The sequence below is a fragment of the Drosophila albomicans genome, chromosome 3, assembly GCF_009650485.2.
Source record: "Drosophila albomicans strain 15112-1751.03 chromosome 3, ASM965048v2, whole genome shotgun sequence".
NCBI classification, from domain to species: domain Eukaryota; kingdom Metazoa; phylum Arthropoda; class Insecta; order Diptera; family Drosophilidae; genus Drosophila; species Drosophila albomicans.
This window is the reverse complement of record NC_047629.2, coordinates 42,741,225-42,765,313: the sequence shown is the minus strand read 5'-3', so window position 1 is coordinate 42,765,313 and position 24,089 is coordinate 42,741,225. Positions and strand designations below refer to the sequence as shown.

The 24,089-nt window shown below is 38.0% G+C and overlaps 1 protein-coding gene across 3 annotated transcripts; it reads right to left on the bottom strand.

Moving 5' to 3' along the window:
* Positions 1 to 1,566: 1,566 nt before the first annotated feature.
* On the bottom strand, positions 1,567 to 23,304 carry LOC117572607 (3-phosphoinositide-dependent protein kinase 1). 3 transcript variants are annotated; one of them, XM_034255548.2, is made up of 6 exons: positions 22,720 to 23,304; positions 14,738 to 15,209; positions 14,294 to 14,656; positions 5,798 to 7,000; positions 5,464 to 5,738; positions 1,567 to 4,533 (listed from the first exon to the last, which is right to left on the bottom strand). In XM_034255548.2, the coding sequence occupies exons 1-6, from the start codon at positions 22,783 to 22,785 to the stop codon at positions 4,183 to 4,185; spliced, it is 2,730 nt and encodes a 909-aa protein (XP_034111439.1). In that variant the 5' UTR covers positions 22,786 to 23,304; the 3' UTR covers positions 1,567 to 4,182. The 3 variants fall into 3 exon arrangements, with proteins under 3 accessions (XP_034111439.1, XP_034111440.1, XP_034111441.1); XM_034255549.2 differs by lacking the exon at positions 22,720 to 23,304 and adding an exon at positions 19,808 to 20,100; XM_034255550.2 differs by lacking the exon at positions 22,720 to 23,304 and adding an exon at positions 19,422 to 19,576.
* Between the last annotated feature and the right edge of the window lie 785 nt (positions 23,305 to 24,089).

The window sequence follows — 24,089 nt, the reverse complement described above, 5'->3', positions numbered from 1 at the left end:
TGTTAATGTTTTGTATTTTTGTATTTTGCTTGTATTTTGTATTCTTAGTTTAGTTTGTTGTTGTTTTTACGTGCTGAAAAATACAACGTTGCGCATCGAAATTAAACAATTTCCTTCCCTATTTCCATCAACTTCATTCCTCAATTTTACATGTGTGTGTGTATGTGTGTACTTAATATGTTTTAATAATTTATGGGATTTCTGCTTAAAATCTATATATGTAAATATATAGTCGCATATGCGAAAGTGTGTGTGTGAAAAGGGGATTGGGAGGGGAGATGGGGATTACCTAAGTATGTATATGTAATGTATATATAATGTATATATATATAGATCTGTCTGTCTTAGATGTATACAAATATGTATGTATTTACATAGGTTGCAAGTTAGTTGATGTATTTTATACTTTGCAAGGTAGTAATTGAATTACGTTTACGTTTACGTTACGTTACGTCATTCCATTAACGTGAACGTATCAAGTATGTGTGTGTGTGTTTTACGTTTAGGCTTATATAACTCAGTCTAGCACCCCTAGAGATTGAACTTGGATAAAACGAGCGATCTTTCGATTCGCTCTCGAATTTATCAATGTACAATTGGAATCTGCAAATACAAATACAATATATACGCTCTATATATAGATATATATATTATGTATATGTATAAGGTATGTGTATGTATAAACTCGTATAATATTGGCTATATATAATATATATATATATATATCTGTATATATATTTTATGTTTGGTATATACTTTTTTCTTTTTTTGCTGTCAATTAACGGCTAAAAATTTGCAATAACTAAGAAAATTTACACTTAAAAAATTGAACACGAAACAAATTCCTTGGTGTCATGGATTCTTTATTTTTTGGTTTTTTTAGGCCAGACTTTCGAATAATCTCAATCTTAAAAAACGGAAACATTTTCGTATACACACATTGTTGCCCAGGCGAGAGAGAAAATAAATTTGTTGCGATATTACTGGAAACTGGTTCACTAGGCACTTTCATCTATACTTCCGATTTTCGATTTATTCTCTATCCGATAAACTGAAGAAAGCTACAAACTTTTTTTTTGAGAGGGGGGGAAATGGCCAGAAGAAAAGGAATATATAATAGTTTGTTGATCGTTTTTTTTGGGATTTTTCTTTCGTCGTCTTCTCAAGTGTCCTGTTTAAGGACTTTTGTAAGGTACTGCAGCACATATAAGGTCGAAATCAAAGATCTGTTGTATTTTCTCTTTTTTGTGTTGTTTTTTTTTACAGTGTTGTTGTTGTTGCTCTACTTGTTGTTGTCGAAACCTATTTGTAAGTTCGGTTAGTTCTCTAATGCGTTTTTCTTTTCTTCTTCTTTGTATTATTCCGATGAAGGGGGGAGGGGGAGGAGTCGGGGGAACTTGACCAATATCCGAAAGAAAATAAATTGTGTTGCCAATTCGTTGGAAATAAAAACAAATTTGTTGTAAATTTTTTTGTTTGTTGTTTTGAAAATGTTTTTTCATTTTAATTTTTAATGATACGTTCTTATTTTTTTTTTTGTTTTTTTTTATGTTTTGTTTTGACCAATTTACTTTAGGTATATATATATATAGATGTGTGTTTTTTTGTATATATATAGTATGTATATATAGATTTAATAATAATAATAATAATTTACAGTTTGCTCTCACTATTTAGTTGCTGCTTCTTACATATCTCTCTTTGCATTTGTTTTATGTTTTTGTTTTTCAATAAATTATACAATTTAATTTAGTTATGTTTAAATTTAATTTAGATTAATTTAATTTAATTGAATTAATTGTATACTTGCGTAACGTGTTTGTTTTTTTTTTTTTCTTTTTTATGTTTTTCTTTTCTTGTTTTTTTTGCGTTAATCTAGATAGTTTAAATTGCTGCTACGGCCACGCCCACCGAATGCGGGACGCGATATGTATGTACAAATGTATTTTTTGCTTTCTTTCTTTCATCTACAACTACGACAGCTCTTCGCTCACTTCCATCTTAATCTTAACACTAAATAGGGTGAGTGTGTGTGTATTGGTGTATGTGTGTGTGATAGGGGCGTGGTCTAGGCGTAACTTAGGATTTACAATTGAACTAATACGCGCGAGTTTTAGAAACTTGTTTTACATTTTTTTGTTTTTTTTTTTTTAGATTAACGAACCGAAATGCCAAACATAGTTATCGTAATCGTTTATCGTTATCGTAATTAGGTTTCTCTTTGTTTATTCCTTTCTCTTTTTTGTTGTTGCTGTGTTTTTAATTTAGTTAAAATTCAATTTTATACCTGTTTTGCATATAACTTTTTAAGCTAACCTCTCCTCCTTCTCCTTCTCATCTTCTTCCTTATGCGAAATGCAACAAAAAAGTTAACAAAAACAAAAAATTATAATTATAATATTACAACAAATACGTTTACAATTACAAATACAAATTCATCGTTTTTCTTTTCTTTTTCGAGCACAAAAAACAATCAAAGCCAAATGTAATTTCAACTAAATTTCTTCACTTTTCCAGCTCATTTAATTTTTTATATTTTTTTCTTTTCATTTGTTTGTTGTATATGCAATTTGTATTAATTTTTACTTTGCTTCTTCGGTTTGTTGTATATAATATATTATATATAGATTTATATTTCTGTTTCTGTTTCTTTTTTTGCTTCATATTTTTTTTTTCGTTTTGTTTTATGTTTTCATCTTGTTTTAAATAGTTTCTCAAAGTCTTATACGTTTCTTTATAGGGCAAAAAAGCATTATAAATTAATTGTAAAAATCAAAAAATTAGCATACAAAAATTCTTACTAGAAAGTTGAGCGAGCTACGCGGAAAAGCATCAATCAATCGATTTTTTATATCGATTAATTTTAGCTATCCACACTTTTCGGCTACATTCTTCTGCTAAACTACGCTAAACTCTGTGTTTCATTTTAGTTTTGTTTTAGGCATTTTAGACGTGCGCATAGAGCTAATGTACAATATATATATGTTGTATATAGAATATAGATGTAATCGATTTACATAGTTACACAATTTACAATTAGGTGACATGACAAACACACTCCCATTATATAGAATATATGTATTTCTATATATATGTATTAGATCTATATATATTATATGTATAGCTATTTTACAGTTTTACATACATCATTTGCTAGTTACGCTCTGCTTTGAATACAATTGAATTTAGTTTTAGTTTAGTTTATTTTTTGTGTTTTTGTTTTTGTTGTAACTTAAGTCTAGCCCCGTTTGTTATGCAAAATGGCGCAAGCTGGCCGCCAGATGGCGCCACAGCATTAGCATCTTCTTCTCTATAGATGTATATATGTACGTTTTGTAATTCATTTAAATTGTGACTAACTACGCGCTAAAAAAATTAGATAAACTATTTTATACTAGAACGCCTTGCAAACGGGGTCATCATAAATATATATGTATATATGTGTGTGTTGTTGTAATAATTTAATTAATTTAATTTAGTTTAAATTTAGATTTAGATTTATATTTATATATGTGTGTGTATGTGTTGTATGTTATGCTTATTTATGTTTTATATGTTTTTTTACAGCGACGCGACAAGAAACAAACACACAGACAACAGAAACGAATCGAATCGAAGAAAAACGAATAGACAAACGAATTAATTAGTTTATGTTGTTAATTAATTAGCACTAAACTCTTTGCATTTTGCTAGAACTTTTACAATTCCCTTTCGACAACTGTTTTGTGCTCGTTTCTTCTCGCTCGCACCTTCAATGTGTGTTTTGCTTTGCACTAAATTTCAGCTAAATTAGAATTTAATTTGCATTTAAATCTAAGCGAGACACTCGTGACACGTGTTCAGCTGTTCGCCTCACTTTATTTCTGTTGTTGTTGTTGCGAGGGCGAACTTCGCCGCGCTGGAAGCAGGCGAATTGCAGTAGTTGACAGCATTCGCTTTACTACTGTACACATTCAAACTGGCGCCACCTGTTGTTGTTGACGCCGTCCTTTTCCCTTTGCTCCTTTAGCGACAATGTTCTTCTCACTGCTTTTGTTGTTGCAAACTTCGCCGCGCTGTCTGTGAACTGCTGTTGGCGGCAGGCGAATTGCAGTAATTACCGCCATTCGCTGGACTTCTGCCGCCATTTGCACAGGAGATGGATGAGATGCTGGCGCCACCTGCTGCTGTTGACAACGCTGTTCATTTCGACGCTGTCTTTTTGCCCCGCGTCGTTGTCGGCGATGTTCTCGCTTCGCTTTGTTGTTGTTGTTGCTGTTGTTTGAGAGAGGGTGAACTTCGCCGCGCTGTCGGCGAACTGCTGTTGGAGGCAGGCGAAATGGAGTAGTTGCCAGCATTCGCTGGACTGCTGTAGACAGCCAAACTATTGCTGCTGCCGCCGGTTGAGCAGGAGAAGGATGAAATGCTGGCGCCACCTGTTGTTGTTGCTGACGCTGCTGCATCGCCGTAGCATAATTTCGACATATTTTCAATGGCCTCGGCCCACTGTATGGCAAAGCCATCGGGATCGTCCAGATAATAGGTGCGATTCGGCTGTAAACAAGAGAGAGAAGAGTTGAAAATTAGCACAAAACTAAATTGAATTCGAGAAGAAAACAACAAACAAGAATTGACAAATGTGTTGAAAAGCCATTAAAACTAAGAGAAGCATGAAACTACTTTCATCCGCAACGAATGTGAAATACGCTAACAAATTTCTTTACTAAAATTATATTCTAGAAAATAGTTAAGTTGAAGTTATATTTTTCATAAAGTTTTCTAATCATCCTCAAGTTTTTAAAAACTATATTTAAAATGTTGTGCTGTAAAACTATTTAAGTAAAATATTTTTACTAGCTTGTTATCTAAAATTGTTGCAGCAAAAAAAAAAAGTCTAGACACAACTTGAGTTGATTTTTCAAATAAACATTTCCCATGCTAACTTTTTAACTAGCAGTCTGATCTGCCGGAACTCAAGCTATATGCTAGCTATAGCAACAACACACAAGTGTAGCAAGTTTCATTGAGCTAGCTGCCAAAGTGGCGAAGTAGTTAGCGCATAAGTAGGCGGACAGACAGACAGACAGACGGACGACAAATTTAAATGCCTGCGATGCAAGGGTATTAAAAATGTTTCTTGCGCTGTGCTTGTTTTTGTTGCTGTTCTGTTTTTATCTGCGTTGCGTGTGCAGTTTTCAATGCCGCACTTAATTGAGGAGTGTGCTTTCTGTTGTTGCTTTTGTGGTTGCTGCTGCTGGTCGTAAACACGTGCCGTCGCTATAAACTGGACCCAAATGAATAATTGTTGTGTGTGTTCGTGTTGTGTGTGCGGCTTTTTAACGACCGCTGACGTCATCTCGAGACACACACTCACGCGTTTGTTTCCGCAGCAGTTCAACAAACTGTTGCAACTGTTTTCGTTTCGTTTTCCGGCAACAACAAATCAAACATTTGCCAAATCCTTGAGAGATTCATTTCACTTACCGTATGCACAAAGAAGATCTTAAAGTTCTTGATCTCGGCACGCAACTCGGGACTCCATGGGATCTCGCCCTTCTTGATCATTTGCACGGGATCGATGTAGATGAGACGGGGTCCGGTGGTCAGCAACAACATGCGCTTGCGGGCAAACAAACCCTTACGCTTGTTGACCAAACCCATCTTGAGGATCACCTCGCCATCGGCAAACACATGCCATTTGTCAGTCTTTTGTGCCTCCAAACGCTGCAACTTCTGTGCATCGCTCAAGTCGAAGGAATCTACAAAGCGAAAGAAGGTTAAAAAGCTGTCACAATGGGAACTGATTTTCGGGACTTACTCTTTGCTGTTGAGGGCTTCTGGGCAGGCGCCGCCACGCTGCTGCCAACTCCAAGTTCAGCGCTAAGCAGTCGTGTGATCTGACGCTCATCGAGTCCGGGTTCCAGATCTCCGCTGATGGGCAGACTGTAGTTGTTACCATGTCCACTGCGCAGCTCCTCGTCCTGGCTAACACCGGGCAGATAGGGATAGATGGGAGGTGGAGTCTGTTGACGCAATGTTTGCCAATCGATGCCGGCGAAGAAGGGGTGCGCACGAATGCTCTCGTAGTAGCCGAATTCATCCTGAGCTCCCAGACGCTCGCGGGGATCAATTTTGAGTAGACGACGCACCAGATCCTCGGCATCCTGATCGAAGCCCTGGGGGAAGTCAACAGCACAACCGAGAATCTCCTTGAAGATGACATAATCGTTGCTGCCACGGAATGGCGGCAGACCCGAGATCATCTGGTAGATGATGCAGCCAAAGGCCCAAAGATCCGCAGCGGGTGTAATAGGACCATTCTGCAGCACCTCGGGGGAAACGTATTGAGCGGTTCCCACAAAGCTGCCACGTCGCGCACGCCGCTGGAAGCGACGATTGCGTGGTGAACGGGCTGGATCCGCATCGGCGGCATCATCGTCATTGTCGTCATCATCATCGTTCTCCTCGACGCCGTAGTAGATGTTGCGTTCATCCTGCTCCTGATCCTCATCATCGATGTCATCGTACAACTCTTCGCTGTCCTCGTCATCATCATCCGAGCTCCTTGCCGACCGACGACGTCGCTGACCATTGTTCGCCTCATTGTTTCCGGTGCTCGCCAGCTGAGCCGCTGCCAAAGTTCGCTCTCGGGGTGTCATCACCTTGGCGGAACCAAAGTCCGCAATGAGTGTGTGCATATCCTCATCCAAGAGAATATTCTCGGGCTTCAGATCGCGATGCACAACGTTGCGACGATGCATGTGCTCGCAGGCGAGCAAAAGTTCGGCGGCATAGTGGCGGGTGCAGGCGACATCGAAGCTGCCGACGCGATTGATGTAGGGCAGGAGATCGCCGTTGCGGGCATGCGTCATCACAAAGTAGAGGGAGCGTGGATCCTGGAACGTGCACGACAGATTCACAAAGCCTTCCACGTTGGTCATCATGTGCATCACCTCTCGCTCTCGCTTGATGTACTCCTGCTTGTGCTCTCGCAGTATCAGACGCTTCTCGCACACTTTGACTGCAAGTAGAGAGAAAGAGACAAACAGTTAGTTAGAGTTTCAGTATAAAATTACATATGGGCGGGTTTCTTGGTATAGTTTTTCTTTATATATTTTAATTTATAAATTCTATATTATACCTATCCTAAAATGTCCAATTTTAAATTAGAATGTTTTCAAACAAAAGTAATTTCGTTAAAAATAACTAGTATTTTTTATTGGAATTCTAATCTTTATAATCTCTAGCACTAACATATAGTGGAGTGTTTGTCGGTTATCGTGCAATGAAATTCAGCTTTCTCAATCTCATCGATGACTAACATTTTTATGTTCTGTTATAAAAACACAAACTCAACTGCCTTTGTATGCTTTGTTTACAATTAAGAAACGTCGCAAAATATATATTAATTTTTTATATTCCTTATAAGAATTTGTATATTCATTAATTTCTTTTGCAAAGCTGCACGCTTTTTATTCTAATGTTTAAACTGCAAATAAATCACTTCATTCATTTAACTAAATTCTAATTTAAGATCAATTAAAGAGAAAACAAAGAAAAAAACAAATATCTAATATGAAGTTTATAATAAACGCAATTTGCCAAATGATATACAAAATCCCCTACAATAGTAATTAACAATTAAACGCATTAACATAAATTCTACTAAGCTAAAATAACAACCAAAAATATGCATTCGAAATATGCGATGCTTAAATGCGCAGGCGACAAAGTTGTCAATGGCCAAGTGCTGCACTCAGGCGCACAACTTGCCAGCGACACTTTCGTGGGTCAATCGCACACTCAAGCACACACACACATTGAAAGCTCTACTTGTGACCACACATACAATATTCCTTGTGTGATTTATTGAAATGAATGCGAGCGCAAGCGAGATGGCAAGCGAACAATGGGAATGGGAACGAACGAACGAGAAAAAAAGCAGAAAAAGGAATTTTGCTCAAATTGCTAAATTAACAGGCGACGAAGAGACAGAGAGAAGGCAGAGACAGAGCCAACGAAAGCGAGCGCGCTTTGCCAACTTGTTTCCCCGCGTCCCCAACAACCCCGGGCGCTAAACAAGCGCTTTATTTTTTCGCAGCTTCGCTTCTTTGCTGCTCCCTAAGAAATTCTAAACTGGTTGTTGAACTGCACACACACACACATACACACACTCTAGTCACACACTACATGAAACTGTTGGCATTGAAACATTTATTGTGAAAGATGTGAAACGCTTTTGAGCTTTGGCCCACGCCAAAGACACAACACAGGCAAATGGCAGCCAAAAAAAGGGGTAGAGGTTAACGGTTTCTTTCCAGCAGTATGAATTATGACCGCTTATCAGCAGTTTCTTTCCTTCCCTTCATGTTTATAGTTTCGCGTTGCCAACCCAGTTTGAAATTCGCAAATTAGAAAAATCAAAAGCTGGAACGTGGGAAACAATTTACTTTTTTTTTTTGTTTTGTGTGTTGGACTTTTGGCAAGAAGATCGACCGACCGAACAGTGAGACGAAATGCGAGAAATGATAACAAACAAAAAACAGCGGAGAAAAAATAACTTAAAACGCAAATTTGTTGATTTGCGAAAAAAGTGAATAAACAAAGTTGAATATAATAAATTACACTCTCGGCTATATCTGCGAAATATTGTTGAGTGTGAATATGTATAGGCAATAGAAAAAAACAAATATGAATTTGTTTTTGCTTTCCTTTTGTATTATGCCATTTTTTTCGCCTTTTATCAAGATCGCAACTGAAACTTTTTTTTTTTTTAGTCTAGAAAACAAATCAGGGGCGATAAGTTGTCGAGTGGCAGCTAAATAAACACACACTAACACACACTTGGAGTATAAAGAGGAAAAACAAAACAACAGCAATTAAAAGATTAACACACAAATAAAAAAAATAAAATAACGACAACGTACGACGATGAGCGCTTTTTTTATGCGTTTTAAATTTCCCATGCCAAAATAGACGGCGATACAGAGAAGAGAGCTCAACAAAAAAGTGCGTAAAAATAAAATTGACCTTGAAATTGTTGCTATTTTATTTGATTTGATTTCGTTACTCTTTTTTTTTTGCAATAGTTTTTTGTTGGTTTTTCATTTTGTTTTATTGGCATTGATTAAAAAGGTATTCGAATATGGCGTGCGCGTATTTCCCCCTCGCCAAGCCGATTCTTACTCTATTTTTTTTTCTTGTTGATTTTAATTGAAAATGTTGTCGTCGCATTATTTATTTTAATTTTTTTTTTTTTGGTTGAGCTGCGGTTAAAAAAAAAACTGTGTTTTTTGGGTTTAACGCCCGAAGCGGCGACGTTGATAAGCCAACGAAAGCGCAGCCTTGAACTTGGCGGCAGTGGCGCATGCACACAGTACTATATAAAAAAAAAAAACACAGCCACAATAAAAAAATTCACATAAGTAAATAGCAACAAGAATAACAAAGTTGAGCAGCTGGGCAAGAGCAGCACCCAAAAACGACAAAAAAAAAACACTTAAAAATAAAAACAAAACAACAAAGCAAGACATGAGCATAAATATTTGCCCAATGTGAGTTTCCAGTGTGTTTGCCCCACTGATCAGCAAGAGAGGAAGACAGAGAGAGAGAGAGAGCGCGACAATTCCAAAAATGTGCAGCGCATTGAGAGAGCGAACCATTGCAACTTGTTGTGTGTCGAATGGAATGCAGTACAACGAGTTTGACAGAGCGAGAGAGGGAGAGGAATAGTGTGCGACATAAATTGCAATTGTAACCAGTCGTTGTTGTTGTTGTGGCTGTTGCTGCTGGCAAAGCAAAAGAGACAACTGAGTCAAACCGATTCTATAAATAAGACTGAAGACGCAACTGAGTCCGACTTCATTGTTGGGTACAGCAACAAAATAGAAAAAACCAAAAACAACTGTACGCAGCATCCGAATGCTGCTCGATTGCATTCCAATTGGAAGAGAGCGCGCAGCCAAAAAGTCATAGTTAGTTAATTGGGCGCAAGGCCGTTTGGGGTATGTTGTGGAATTGGAACACACTGCAAACAGGAAGTTAGTGCAAGCAAAAGGTGTTTGAACCGCACGAGAGAGAGAACACAAAGTGAGAGCGCACACAAGAGAGCGAGGGATCTCAACTACTTAAGGAGATTTCCCACATAACAATTGACAAAAGTGTAAAATGCAATGGAAAATTTCAGCGTCGCGTGGGCCGCCTTAGTGTGTCTTTGGTTTTTTTTTTGGGCGGTTGGCTGCAATAAAACTGATTGCCAACGTCCGATAAAAAGCAAAGAACGAAAGAGAGGCGAGACTCCAAAGCGACCCACGCGACTTTTTAATGCTGTGTTCTCGCTTAATTTATTGTCACGGCGAACTTTTTGGCAGCGACAGCAAATTGACATAAAACTGACAAAAAATTGTGATAAAAGTCGATTGCAAAGTACACACATACATACAAATACATGTATGTACATACATATGTGAATGTGTCATTTCGCATTGTTCCGCACAGCATTTCAATTTCATTAATTAGCGACTGCCGCCCAAAATTGGCAAAGAACATTGGCGGCGTCTGTAGTGTGTTCCCCCTCTACCCCTCAGCCTATGTTACTCGCTCTCTCCCATGCTCCTCGTCATGTGTCGCTCTCTTCTCATCATGACGTAACTTGACGTTTCGCTTGAAACTCATTTAAATATGTCCCACAAAACCAAACAGATTATGACAGGCAACAACAACAATAATAAGAAGCAGCAGCAGGTAAAACAGAAGGAGCTTTTTTGCGTGGAAGGAGAATTGGAATTGGAATGGGAAAAAGTGGACTGAATGGTTAAAGAGCAAGGCGTGCGCTCTGCTTCTTCTTCTGAGTCATAACAATTTTGAGTGCGCCTCCTTTTTTATTGTTATTGTTGCTGCCTGCTGCCGTTTGGTTAGAGAAAAAGTTTATTGCCCTTTAGGGAGAGCATCGAGGGGGGCGGGCGAGACGTGCATGGACATGTTGACGGCACGCAAAGGATTTTTCTGCTGTTTTTTTTTGTGGAATTTGGTTGTTAAACAAACGACAACAAGTGAGCAAAAGACAAGCCCCGCTATGCCACTATCTCCCTCCCTCTCTCACACACAGTATGTGTTTGGCATAATAAAAAAAAGAGGAAGCACGAGCAAAAGTCTTTCGCGACTTCCTGGCGCGACTTAATTTGCTCATAAAAGCCAAGCAGTAAGAGGGGAAGGAGGAGAGTTACTAACTGGCCTTGCCACGTGCCACAGCAACATGCCCCCCCACTCCACTCGTTCCACCCACCACAAATAAACAAACGACAGCAGCTGCAGCAAACATAAAAAAGTCAACAAAGTTCTGCACGCAGGTGCAAATGGAAGAAGAAGCAGCAGCTAAATAAAGGATCCGCTCTTAAGTTGAATGACCCAAATTCATCAATATTATGTTACAAGCAAACGTCAAGGCGACCGATAGAGAGAGAGAGAGAGAGAGAGAAGCAAAGAAAGAAAGCAAGAGCGCAAAAGGTTAAATACCCTCTTCTTCTCTGCCAGCTGCGACGGCGCAGCTGCTGCTGCTTGTAATTAAAAATAACATAGGAATACAAAGCACAAAAGAAAAAGGAGCAAGAAACATACACACACACTTAAATACACACGCAGGTAGAGAAGACAAGCGTGCGAGCAAGAGGGGAGACTGTCTACTAAAACTTAACGAGTTCGAGAGTTCAGCGCCCAAAAAAAAAAAAAAAAAATTGCCAGTCTGGGAAACAATAAAGCAACAAAGTGGAATTTGAAACAGTTCAACGGCCGATCTGCAGTTTGTCCATTCGTGTGTGTGTGTTTGTGTGTGCCAATGCCAATGCGTTCCAAGGCAACAAGTTGCAGTTCAAAGTCTAAAGTCTGAGATCGCGCGTGGGAAGTGCATAAAATTCCAACACATTGAGAGCACATTTCACACTCTCCATTCTTTACGCTGCGTGTGAAATTTCAGGAAATGAGCTGCAGGCAGCTGCTGCTCCAGGATTAGCTGAGAGCACGTGTGTTGTGTGTGTGCGTTTTGTTGTATTCAGGTAGCAACAATTGTAGCGAGGAAAATTATTGTGAAACAGCTGCTAAGGCAATTTGCGTCGAAAATGATGAAATAGCCAAAAGCAGACAATGTGAAAATGCGTAACAAGAATTTGCGTAGCGCGTCAAACAGACGCCAACCAGCAACAACTACAGTGCGTAAGCACAACATACACACACACACACACACACACACACACACACACGCAAATTACACATACGCATTATTATGTAGCGAACGCGAGAGAGACGCGCCCCCTCTCTCACTCTCGACTGCTCACACCTCATGCATGTGACAAACGAAATGAAAACGAAATTTTGTATTTATTTTTATTTTTTTTGCTGCGTTCATCATGAGTTGTTGTGGGAGGGAGGGAGACCGCGCAAGAGAGCAAGAACGAACCAGAGTGGGCGGAACATGTTGGCAACATGTTGCCAGACGAGTCCATAAAAATGTTGCCGCCTCTGTGTGTTTTGTTTATAAGCAAATTAAGAGCAACAACAAAAATAATAACAAAAATACGAGTGAAATTCGGTTTGCGCTCGTTTATCGTTTCTGTTTCTATTTTTCTTCTTTTTGCTGTCGGCTGTGTTTTAAAATAGCAACTGTTGTGGGCCACAACACAACACAACACATTGGAAAGAAAATGTGTGCCAATAAAACACAATACATAACAATCAAATCGTTATTGTGGGCAAAGCCCAAATGGGGGGTGGGGGCGGTGGGTGGTGTGAGTTGTTGTTGCTGCTGCTGTTGTTACGTGGCTGCTTACAAAACATATGTTGACCTTCAAATCAGACTTCAATAAACACATACGCGTCTACGCACAAGTCTAGGTGTGTGTGTATAACAATAACAAAATGCAAAGTCAAAAGTGCAAACTCATTTTGTTTGACGTGCGCGACTGTGTAATGAAATGTTAATTTCATAACGGCGAGACAGAGAGGGCAACACACGGAAAGCTACTTGCAAGACTGCAAGTGTGAATAAACAACAACAACAACAACAGCTATGCGTGTGCATGTGTATGTGTGTGTGCGTAAGCTCGCTGTTAATGGCGGCCTCTGTTGTTTGTGTTTACATGCACCTGATGCTGCTGTTGCTGTTAATGTTGTTGCTGCTGTTAATGTAGTTGCTGTTATTGTAATTTGCTGTTAAAGAGTTCTGCGTTTTCTGTTTTTGCTTTTGCTTTTACGCTTTATCAGCATAAGCAAAGTCAAGTCAACGCTTACACTGCAGACACGCGCCATTTTTGCCATTTCTCTCTGTTGCTTTTGTCGTCGTATGCACTTTATAATTTTTGCTAGCGAGCGACACGTGCCAAAGTCTTGCTTTTGTTTTTGCGCTGCAAGTTTTATTGATTTACAGTTGGAAACGACAAAATCTTCAAGCAAATTGACTTAGCGCAAATAAACAACACAACAATTGTTCCACTTACTATTTGCCATGTGTGTGTGGATGTGGATGTTGTTGGCAATGTGGAGCGTGGAACGTGGAAGTAGTCGAGAAGTAGGCGTTCACTAGAATATGCCTATGACGCGCTTATCGCGACTGCTCAGCAGCAGAAGCAGCAGCAGCTGATCTTAAAGCGAGACGTCAAAAAGCATTTGCGGTCTTTTTGTTTCAATCGATAAACAAATAAACAACACTCACACACACCAATACAATAGTAAAATATAACTGTCGTCAATTGCGTGCGTTGCCTTATCACAGCGCAGCAGCAGCGACGCTGGCTGCGACGTCGACAGCTGCTGGTTGATGTGTGTTGATTATCAAAAGACGTCAAAAGCAGCGCACACAATGTGTGTGTGTGTATTCCCTTCTCGCTCTCTCTTTCACCCTCTAGCACCCTTTGTATTCATTTAGTTGCGAGATAAAAATGCCATTAGTAAAGGTTTCCAATACATACAACACACACACACATACACATACATACAAGTATGCATATGTGTATTTGAAAGCTACTTAATCAGTTGTCGCCGTCATCACGTGATTGGCGAGTGACCAATGCAAGATAGTAATGCCTGCAGCATCTCTCCTCTGACAACTTTGTCGCCTGGCGCAGAGAGCGCTAAACTAGAAACAGCTGGTTTCGTTTTCAGTCTGATTTGTTGGCAGGCGACAACGACAACAGCAGGTGACAGCGATGCGTTGGCGTTTCGTCTGGCGCCAGCCAGAGAATGATAGAGGGAGAGAGAGAGCTTGCAGTGGGAGGGGGAGGAGATGGCATGGAATTGGAATTGGAATGTGTGCCGTTAGACTTACTTGCATACTCGCGACGCGAGTGAATGTCGACAGCGAGGTAGACAATGCTGAAGCTGCCCTCGCCAATGTATTTGCCAAAGATAAAGTCTGTGGGCGACCTTCGTGGCGGCGGCGTTGTCTGTTGCGTCGCTGCTGGCGGCGACGTCGACGCTTGCTGTTGTTGTTGCTGCTGTAGTTGTTGCTGCTGCTGCTGTTGTTGTTCTTGTTGCTGCTGCTGTTGTTGTTGTTGCTGTTGATGCTGTTGCAGTCGACGCTGATACGTTGACGCTGTGTTGTTGTCGCTGTACATTCTGACGCGCTGCGGCGTCAACGTCACTGACGGACTGTTGCTGGCCACCGCTGCTGCCAACGGCGATGTGTAGCCTGCGTTGGAAAGAGAGTGAAAGAGAGAGCGTGAATTAGATGCGTGTGCTTAGCAACAATGTTGCCAAGAGCTGAGCTTACCGCCTATAAACATGCTGCGACCGCTGCTATAGCGATTGTTGCTGCTGCTGCTGTTGTTATTGTTATTATTGTTGTTCTCTGTGTTTGTTGCTGTTACTGCTGCTGCAGTCGCTGTTGTTGCTGCTGATTCTGCGCCGCAGCCGCATGTGTTGTGTTGCTGCTGTTGTTGTTGCTGCAGTCGCGTTGCCGATGTTGCCATTGCAGAGAAGATAGGAGAGAAGTCTTTCAGTTTCAGCGATTCGCTTAAGGACACTGCAGTTGCTGCTTTTTCTTTTGGCATTGCCGGCATTGTTGCCGTCGTTGTTGTTGTTGCTGTTGCTGCTGTTGTATTCAACTGTTGTTGTTGTTGCTGTTGCTGCTGCTGCTCAGTGTTATTGACGCTGCTGCTGCTCGAGGCAGAGACGACAACGACGGCGGCGGCGGCTGCGATGCTAGCTCCGCTGCTTGGCGTTGCAACTTGTTGTGTATTAATCTGTAAAAACATCAACAAAAATAGAGATAAACAATTAGTACTGCGAGAGAGCGTAAAAATAATCAATCAATGCGCGTAAAAATGAAAACGCAATAAATTAAAACAACGCGCAGTCGCGACCAGCAAAAGCAAAAGCTGAAAATAAAAACAAAGTCACAACAATGACAAAGACACGCAAAGCTCAAACACACACACACACACCACACACAGACAAAGCGGAACTTGCAAAGCAGAACAGGTCCACAAAAGGCACAACAACAGCAACAACAACAACTGCAGACAGAGCGAGAGAGATAGCTTTTTAGGCCTATGCTTTATGTGCTGTACTTCTTCTTATGCGCCATTGACGTCAAGTTCACGCACTTGCTGTCTCGCTCTCACTACCTGCGCTATGCTGTTCTCGCTGCTTCCTCTTCTCTTCTTCTGCGTTCGTGTGTTGTTCTTGTTAGTTGTTGTGTTGTGTGTGTGTTTTTATTCCGGGTTCAAGGACTTGGAAGCATAAAAATATAATAAAGTTCATTGCCACCTGTTAACATTTCTATTAACTATGAGAGAATTTTGGAAACTATTTTGTTGTTATTATTGCGCCGCGTCTTTATTTTTTCGGTTGCTTATGAATTGATCTTAATATGGCGTGATCATTAAGCTAGTGGGCGGAGGGGAAGGGGAGCCGACAATGACAAGCGATTTATCGATCATTTCTAAATTTACTATTTTGTTTTGGCGTTGTTATTAAAGCACGTTGTAAAAAGTTATCGACCTGCTACTATCGATAACTATCGTAAGTGCCATCTCTAGCTGTGATTTCAGCCCAGACGCGTTGTCTGTGACGGGTTTTTCTTCATATCGCGCGACGACGCCTCGTAAAATACACAAAATACGAAAAATTATTAAATTATGCAAAACGCATTCGAAAAAAATGCCAACAAAGAGCAAAAAATTTAAATAAAAACAAGGTGAGCAAATGCGTCAATGAAAGTCTAAAAAAAAAATACAGCAGCTAATTTAAGTCACCCAAAATGAAACCAGGCTCAAAAGCAAAATTTTAGACGCTGCAAATGTTGATGAATTTTTGTTGATAAATGCGATTTATTAGTTAAAAGTTTCGAATTCTTGTCGCAACAAATTGTGAGTCGATTTCTAATAGTTTTCCATTTATTTTATTTTGGAAAAAAACCCAAAAATATTTCAACAATGCAGGTGTTTTTTTCTTTCTTCCTCTCTCTTGTTTTTCTCAACATTTTTTTGTTGGGTTTGTCAATGAAAATTTTGTTGTGTGTTGCGATAGTTTTTTTTTTTGTTAGTGCGTCACACATTGGAATGTTGTTGGTTTAGTTTTTCAACTCACAAAAAACTAATTTTTTTTGGCTTTCTCGCCTCTTTGATTTTTTCTGTTGTGTATAGTTTTTAATGACGTCATGATGTGTTGCTGTCTCATTCTAACGCCTACGCTTAAGTAAATAATCAAAGTTTTTTCGAATTTTATTTATTTTGCTTTAGTATTTATTTATTATTTTTGAACTGTGCCGCCAACAACCTACTTTTGTTTTTTGTTTTATTTCATAAATTGATTTTTTTACGTTTGTTTTTTTTTTCTTTTTTTTTTTGCTAATTAGCCATAAGAGAGCGTCCGATCTGCGTCACAGATCGAACGATATTTGGGATCCCGGCGCAAAAACAAAACAAAAAACCAAAAAAAAAAAGAAACTGGTCAAAAAAGCCATAAAAGATAAATAATAATAAACTTGGTAACGGGGCAACAACAAAGAGTAACAGGAAATGTCAGCGAAACGAGCTCTACAAACACAGTCAGTTAATAAAGCTATATGTATCGATATCTTATAATGGTATATATAATATATATTTATTACAATTTACTCCCAGACAGAAGAAATAAAATTGTGGAAAAATTTCAAACAAAAAACTGGAACGCGCCCCCAATCGTTAAAGAAGAGTGGGCGTTGTATGCTTCAGATACTCATATCTATACTCTATATATACTATAAATATATTCACTTCTATATCTATTCAAAGGCGATCTGATCCATTGTCGGCGACGCCGTCTGTGGCGTCTAGACAAAAATGACATTTAAATGAATCTATTTTATTGTCGCTTCGTCGCCATTTCACCAAGACACACACACACCCACACTCCCTCCTCGTTTCCCTCCCTCCTATACTTACTCCACACCTCTCTCTCTTGTTGGCTAGTCATCAATTTAGTTTTATAAATAAAAATTTTTCGTCTAGCGCGCGAATTGCAACCAATTGAAAGCGAATAAGAAGGTGCAAACTGCAAGCAGTCGAAATTATATAGATAGACAAGATATATATACTATATTTATCATCAGAGGATGTTGCAATAGAGAATGGGGGAGGAGGAGAAAGTGGTGCCCCACACACACATCAGTCGAGAGTCGAGAAAGAAATGCGCTAAATATATATAAACAAATGCTGTTTATTTAAACATAAACATGAAGCAACATTAAATAACAGCAATAAAAAATAATACAACACACACCCAAAAAGAAAAGAAAACAAAAATTAGACAAAAATATTTTCGATATTTGATTTTAATGTTGCATTTAGCATCGTGGAACGTGGCGCTGGGCACGTAAGCCAGCCAAAAAAAATTAATTGAAAATATGGCTAAGCAGTTGAGATTTGAAGAACAAGTAGAAGAAAGTTTATAAAGTTGAAATTTATTAGAGATAAGTTAAAAACTTCCCGAAAAAGAGCAGAATTCAAGAGAATATACTAAAATTTTAGTATATTTGAAAAGTATTGGTATATTTTAAAAGTAAAAGAATTGTTAAGGTAGAAGAGAAATCGAAGAAGCTGCTAAATAGGTTTTCAAGAAAATATACTAAAATTTCAGTATATTTTAAAAATATTGGTATATTTTAAAAGTAAAAGAATTGTTAAAGTAGAAGAGAAGTCTCAAAGGAGTTACTAAAAAGTTTATGACTTGGCGGACAACAGAATTAAAGAGGATATATTAAAATCTTAGTATATTTTAGATCTATTAGTATATTATAGATGTAGTATTTGCTGAGGTAGAAGAGAAGTATTGAAGAAGCTGATAAAAAGTTGAAGACTCGACGAAAAAAAGAATTCAAGAGAATATACTAACATTTTAGTATATTTGAAAAGTATTGGTATATTTTACTACTAGTACTACTACATACTACAATTTTTAAATATTTTACGAGTTGTGGTATATTATAGAAGTAGAAGTATTTCCTAAAGTAAAAGAGAATGATTGGAGGAACTGCTAAAAAGTTTGAAACTAGGCAGAAAAAATAAGAATTGAAGAGAATATACTAAAATTGTACTATCTTATCGAAGTATTAGTATATTATAAAAGCAAAAGTATTTCCTAAAGTAGAAAGAAGTATCGAAAAAACTGCTAAAAAGTTGAAGCCTCGACGGAAATAAGAATTCAAGAAAATATACTAAAATTTTAGTATATTATGGTTGAATTAGTATATTATGAGGAACTTTTGAAGTCTAAACAGTAATATGAAACTTGAACTGCATCATAGCTTAAAGTGTATAATAATAAACTATGCTATTTCAGTGTTAAATATAAATTGCAAATAATTGAAAAGCTAAATTTATAACACAATCATTGTTATTGTGAAATGCTGCGAAAAAATGTTTAATGTTTGTAACAGTTCGTTTAGATTGTTAATTTTTTTCTTCGTTCTTCTTTTTTTTTGCATTGAAATCATTTCGATTGCTTTGTTGTGGGCGTGGAAATTAAATACAACAACCGAAAAAAAAAAAATGGCAAGCATGAAAAAAACGAGGCAAGAAAATATATAAACAGCCAGCAGCGAAAAATTCGCGGAAATTTTGCTAAGCGTTTTTTTTTTCTTCTCTTTTTTGATTATTTGGATTTTGGTGTTGTAGTTGTTGGCTGCTTTGGCTATTTATAGCCTGTCTATTTAATATTAAAAAAGTACTGCCAATGTTATTGTTGCTGCTGTAGGCGATTCGAGCTGGCAATAATAATACGAGTATCTTTTTTTTTTTTGTTTTTTTGGGCGCTTTGCGACATGTTTTGCATAATTTTTGTTTCTTTTAGAGATCAAGTGGGGTAGGTTTCTCTATAGATAAAGATCGACGGTTGCCATGTGCGTGTGTGTGTTGTTGTTGGGGTAAAACCCGATCAAGTTTCTAGACATTTACGATTCTACGTTACGATACCTGCTGCATTGGGAATTCGAAATTGCCCCCAAACAATTCAATTGGTAATCAAAGAACTCTATCGAGATAACGCACAAATCGTATAAGAATAATAATAATGACTTTATTACGTGAAATTTTGTGTTTTGCCAACAAAAACAATGAAATACTCCGGGGACAGCAAAAACAAAGCCTACTACAACAGCAACAGCAGCAGCAGTTGAAACTGCGCTTATGAATGAAAAACACAGACAGAAAGAAACGCAAGCAAACACAAACACAAACACTCAACAACAACAGCAACACATGCAAAATGCATAACTGCAAATTCCAATTGGAACAACACACGCCGCTCTCCCAAATAACTTCAGACAAGCAGCAATCTCTACTCTCCCGCTCACACTTACGTCGCTGATGTTGGGGGAGCGCAGCATGCGTTCGCTTGCTCGCTCACTCGTTCGCTCTGTTTGTGTATTTTATGCTGTAATTGCGTTTCACGATACAAATTCCAATGGGCTGGCTGGCTACGCACCAAGCATACATACAAACGTATACATATATGTATGTATATATATGTTAGGGCAGTGGAAGAAGAAGATGCGCGCGCGTATTTCTCTATGTATTGAATTTTAATTTATTTATTTGTCGCACTTGGATTTTGTTTTTGATTTTTTTTCTTTTTGCTTGTACTTGATATTTTCAATAAATTGATAATAGATTTTTCTATATGTACTTATAATAAAGACAACGCACGTTTCATTTCTATATAATATAATTTTTTTGTGTTTGCTTTTTTGCAAAATTTTCCACGAGAAATAACGAACGGAACAGGAACACGACCAACGAACGAACGAACGAACAACAACAAAAAACACGACGATGACGACTTTTGTTGTTTTTATTATGGTTGTTGTTTGTGTGTATTTAGGAACTTCTTTTTTTTGTTTTTGAATTTTGAACTAACGGAACACACACGAAAACGAAAACACAACAATTTATGCAACGAGAATTGAGAACTTTGCTGTTGCTTGTATTTTGTATTTTATGTAATTTGTTTGGCCTTTTGTGGAGTATTATTTAATCGCACTGAGAGCAGGAGAGCAAACACACACACATGCTACTCTCTATGTGTGTATATATATTTGTGTTTCTGTGTGTGTGTGTGTGCGAGCGAAAAGCGTGCACAATCGAAACGAAACGTGCGGTTTCAAAGCGCCACAAAAACTAATCAGAAGTGAAAAACATAAAATGATGTGAGCCTCCAACTGAGGCTACCACAAAGCAGCCGAGAGAGAGCAACAGCAGCACCAGAGCAGAGAGAGAGCAAATGCGCGAGAGGGCAACAGCAATACCAACAACAAACGAAGCAGCATAAGAGCCGAAGCCCGACGACTACGACGACGTCGCTGTTGTGGTTCGTAATGGGGCCAAAGCAGCGCAGCCGCCGCTCAATGAGATTTGCTGTCGTTGTCGTCGTCGTTGTTGTTGTTGTGTGGATGGCGCCTTCAATTTTTTACAAGGCGAACAAGTTGTGCGCCAGGTCGTGAGCAAGCGAACGAATGAGAGAGCGAGAGAGATCAGATTATACCAGCTTGGGACAGAGAGAAAGAGAGCGAGGAGCTGCGTAATTGTTGTACATTTAATGCTTTATAATTGTAGTCGTCGTACTACACATGTGTGTTTGTGTGTGTGTGTGTGTGTTTATTGTCTAGTAGTTTTTCCAAAGAAATACACAAAGTCCACAATGACATCCACAAAATGAATCCACAAAGAGATGGACAGCAGATGACAGAGAGAAAGAGCGAGCAAGCGAGAGAGTGCGCGCATTTTGTTGTCGTTGCTCTTTTGTGTGTATGGTTTTTTTTCGTATTTCGATTTCAAGAGGCAGCCGCATTCCTAACTGTAAACAAGCAAGAAGAAGCAATGCATGCTCTACCGCCGTCTGGAAAAACTCGTTTTTCCCGCTGGAAAAGTTCGAAAGAAACAACAAAAAGGAAAAGAATTTCAAGAATTTGTAGCCCACAAGAGAGCGAGTAAAAGATGTAAAAATAAACAACAAAAATCGGGTGGAAAAACACGAACACAGACACACACACACAAGGACAAGGAAGTGGCGAACAAAACAAAATGCGAGTGTGTGTGTGTGTATGATACGAAAACGAAGGCAAAAGACAAGACACAAACAAGAGACAATAATAACAGCAGCAACAGCAACAGAGAAAATGCCCGTAGTAAACAAAACAAATGGCGGGGCGCGGCTGCGACGTAGACGACGACGACGACGGCAACTGCGACGCCAACGTCAATGTAAATAAATATTATAAAATATGCAGCTGTGTGTGTGTGTGTGTGTGTGTGTGTGTGAGCAACAGAGACATGCACAAGTGAAAGGCGAAAAAAAAGGAAACAAAGTGGGAGTGGGACACGCGAGACGAGGGACGCTGAGAAGCTGGAGAAACAGCATGAGGGGAGAGAGAGAGGGTGATGTTGGGGAACAACAAGCGTCGGCTGATTACAGTGAAAATGAAATAAATAAATAAATTGATTTATTATTTAGTTGTTATTGCATCTTGTTGCCTTATTGCTTATTTTAATTGTCAATAAAAAATGAAATAACAAAAAATAAATAAAAATAAAAAACAGCTGCTCTCAACGAACACAATTTCATTTCAAATTTATTATTGTTGTTACTTTGTTTACCAACAACATTTTTAATTGTTTTTTCCCTCCCATTTTTGTTCAAATTTCATTTAGAGAGTATTTTAAGAATTTACAAACACGCCAAAAAAACTGACTATTTAATTGCAATGCTTTTTTTAATGTTATGTCTAAAGTTAATTTTTTATTTTAAAATTTATTTACGTCGCATTTTTAATGCGACTTTGAACTGTTTTTTTATTTTAAGTGCTGTCTGAGTGTCAAAAATTTATTTTGTCATTTGTTTGAAACCAATTTAAAATGTTTTTGAAAAAGTTTTTATTTTGGTTTAAAAAAATATTTAAAATGTTCAAGTTAATTTAAGAATGACAAAATTATTTGAAATGTATCAGTAAAGTTAAGAATAACATTAAAAATGTTATTTATTTGTAAAAAAAAAAAATATTTGAAAGTGAAATAAAAATAACAAATTAATTTTCTAAAATTTTCAAAAAAAAAAAATTTTGAAATGCAATGTCTTGGAATTTTTTTTTTTTTTTTTTTAATTCGGTATTAAAATTTTATTATTGTATTTCAAGAAGAATTTCACAATAAACTTTTTATATTGCAAATTTTAAATTTCTGCTCATAATTATGACTTGTAATTTTTTTTAATATTTACCTTTATGTACTTGAATTTTCGCCCAACAATTTTGTTGAATTTGTTGCACCAACTTTTGCATTTCATGAGTAGGCCGTTTGGGGGTGTGGCAGGTGGTGTGTAGGAACTCCTCCAAGATCCCAAAACACAGTCACACACAAAACACACAACACAAAAACTGAAGAAGTTTTCAGCGAAATGATTTTAATTATGAATTGGTTTTATAAACACCGTTTAGTCACTTTTTAGTTTTGTTTTGAATTTTTAGGCATTTACAGTTTTTGTTATTATTATTAGTTTTGCCATTTCATTTACACAGTTTTTTACACATAAAAACACTAGACGTAAACACACGACGAAAAATGTTTTCTTCTTGATGTTCTTTTCTTTTCTTTATTTTTTGTTGCTCTTGTGGCTTCCTTTTTAGAGTTTGGCGCGCGCGAATTTCCAAAATAAAACGAGGAAAAAAAACAGAAACAAACGAACGACCAGGCGAAAAATTGTTGTATAGAAGGGCGGCCGTCAGTTTAGTTTGTGAGTTTTCTTTTTGTGTTTTGTTCGCGATGCGCGCTTCCAACCAAACGCTACAGAGTTTCAAATTGAACTAACTGAGCTGGATCAAGAGGCTAGCCTAAGTAAACCAACAACGAACACCAACTGAAACGCTGGGCAATGGAACGCGCGAAGCAGAGAGACAAGCGAAGCGACCGACCGACCAACGCAGCAATTGCACTGTGTGTGTTCCGTTTCCATGTGAACCAATGGCAAACTGTGTGGACTGTGGGCCATTCTCGCTTGCAGCACGAGACTGCAAGAAGCTACAGAGCAGCAGCAACAGCTCTTGGCATGAAACAGTCTTCTCATGTATTTAATTTAGCTTAAATGATGATTTCAATTCGTATTGTAAATAAATACGAAAATATGAAAATAATATTTATTTTAATATTTAATTTTCCTAAAATTACTAAATTACATTTTGGGTTAGGGAATATTTAAATTACTTAAAAATGTATTCAAACAAATTTATTCAATTCTTTCTTTCGTGAAAGTTCTTAGAATTGTATTTATGTATGTATATTTTGAAATTACCATTGTGAAATTGCATTATTTATGGACAGATGACGCACTTGTTTTTCTGCATTTTTATCTTGAATTGGATTTTTTTTTGTGTTTTCTGTTTGTGATCTGCGGAGATTTTTTTGCATTTTGTAAACAAATTCGTCAGCAGAAATAAGGGAAAAAAGAAACTGTGACTCAGAAGATTTGCCTCTCGAGCTTTCGATTGTCTGTAGCGCATATTTGGATTTTGTTCATTTATGCAGTGCGTGCCCATGGCTGTGTGTGTGTGCGTGTGTGTTTCCCCCCAATTAAATACCAGAGTGGAATTTAAA

What these genes read in the sequence shown, in the direction of transcription:
- LOC117572607 (XM_034255548.2), bottom strand. Translation starts at nt 22,785, where the DNA reads ATGAAATGCAAAAGTTGGTGCAACAAATTCAACAAAATTGTTGGGCGA. An exon ending in CTCGCGTCGCGAGTATGCAA is followed by an intron (nt 7,001 to 14,293) that starts GTAAGTCTAACG and finishes CTCTACTTGCAG; the next exon opens with TCAAAGTGTGCGAGAAGCGT. An exon ending in GAAGCCCTCAACAGCAAAGA is followed by an intron (nt 5,739 to 5,797) that starts GTAAGTCCCGAA and finishes TTCGCTTTGTAG; the next exon opens with ATTCCTTCGACTTGAGCGAT.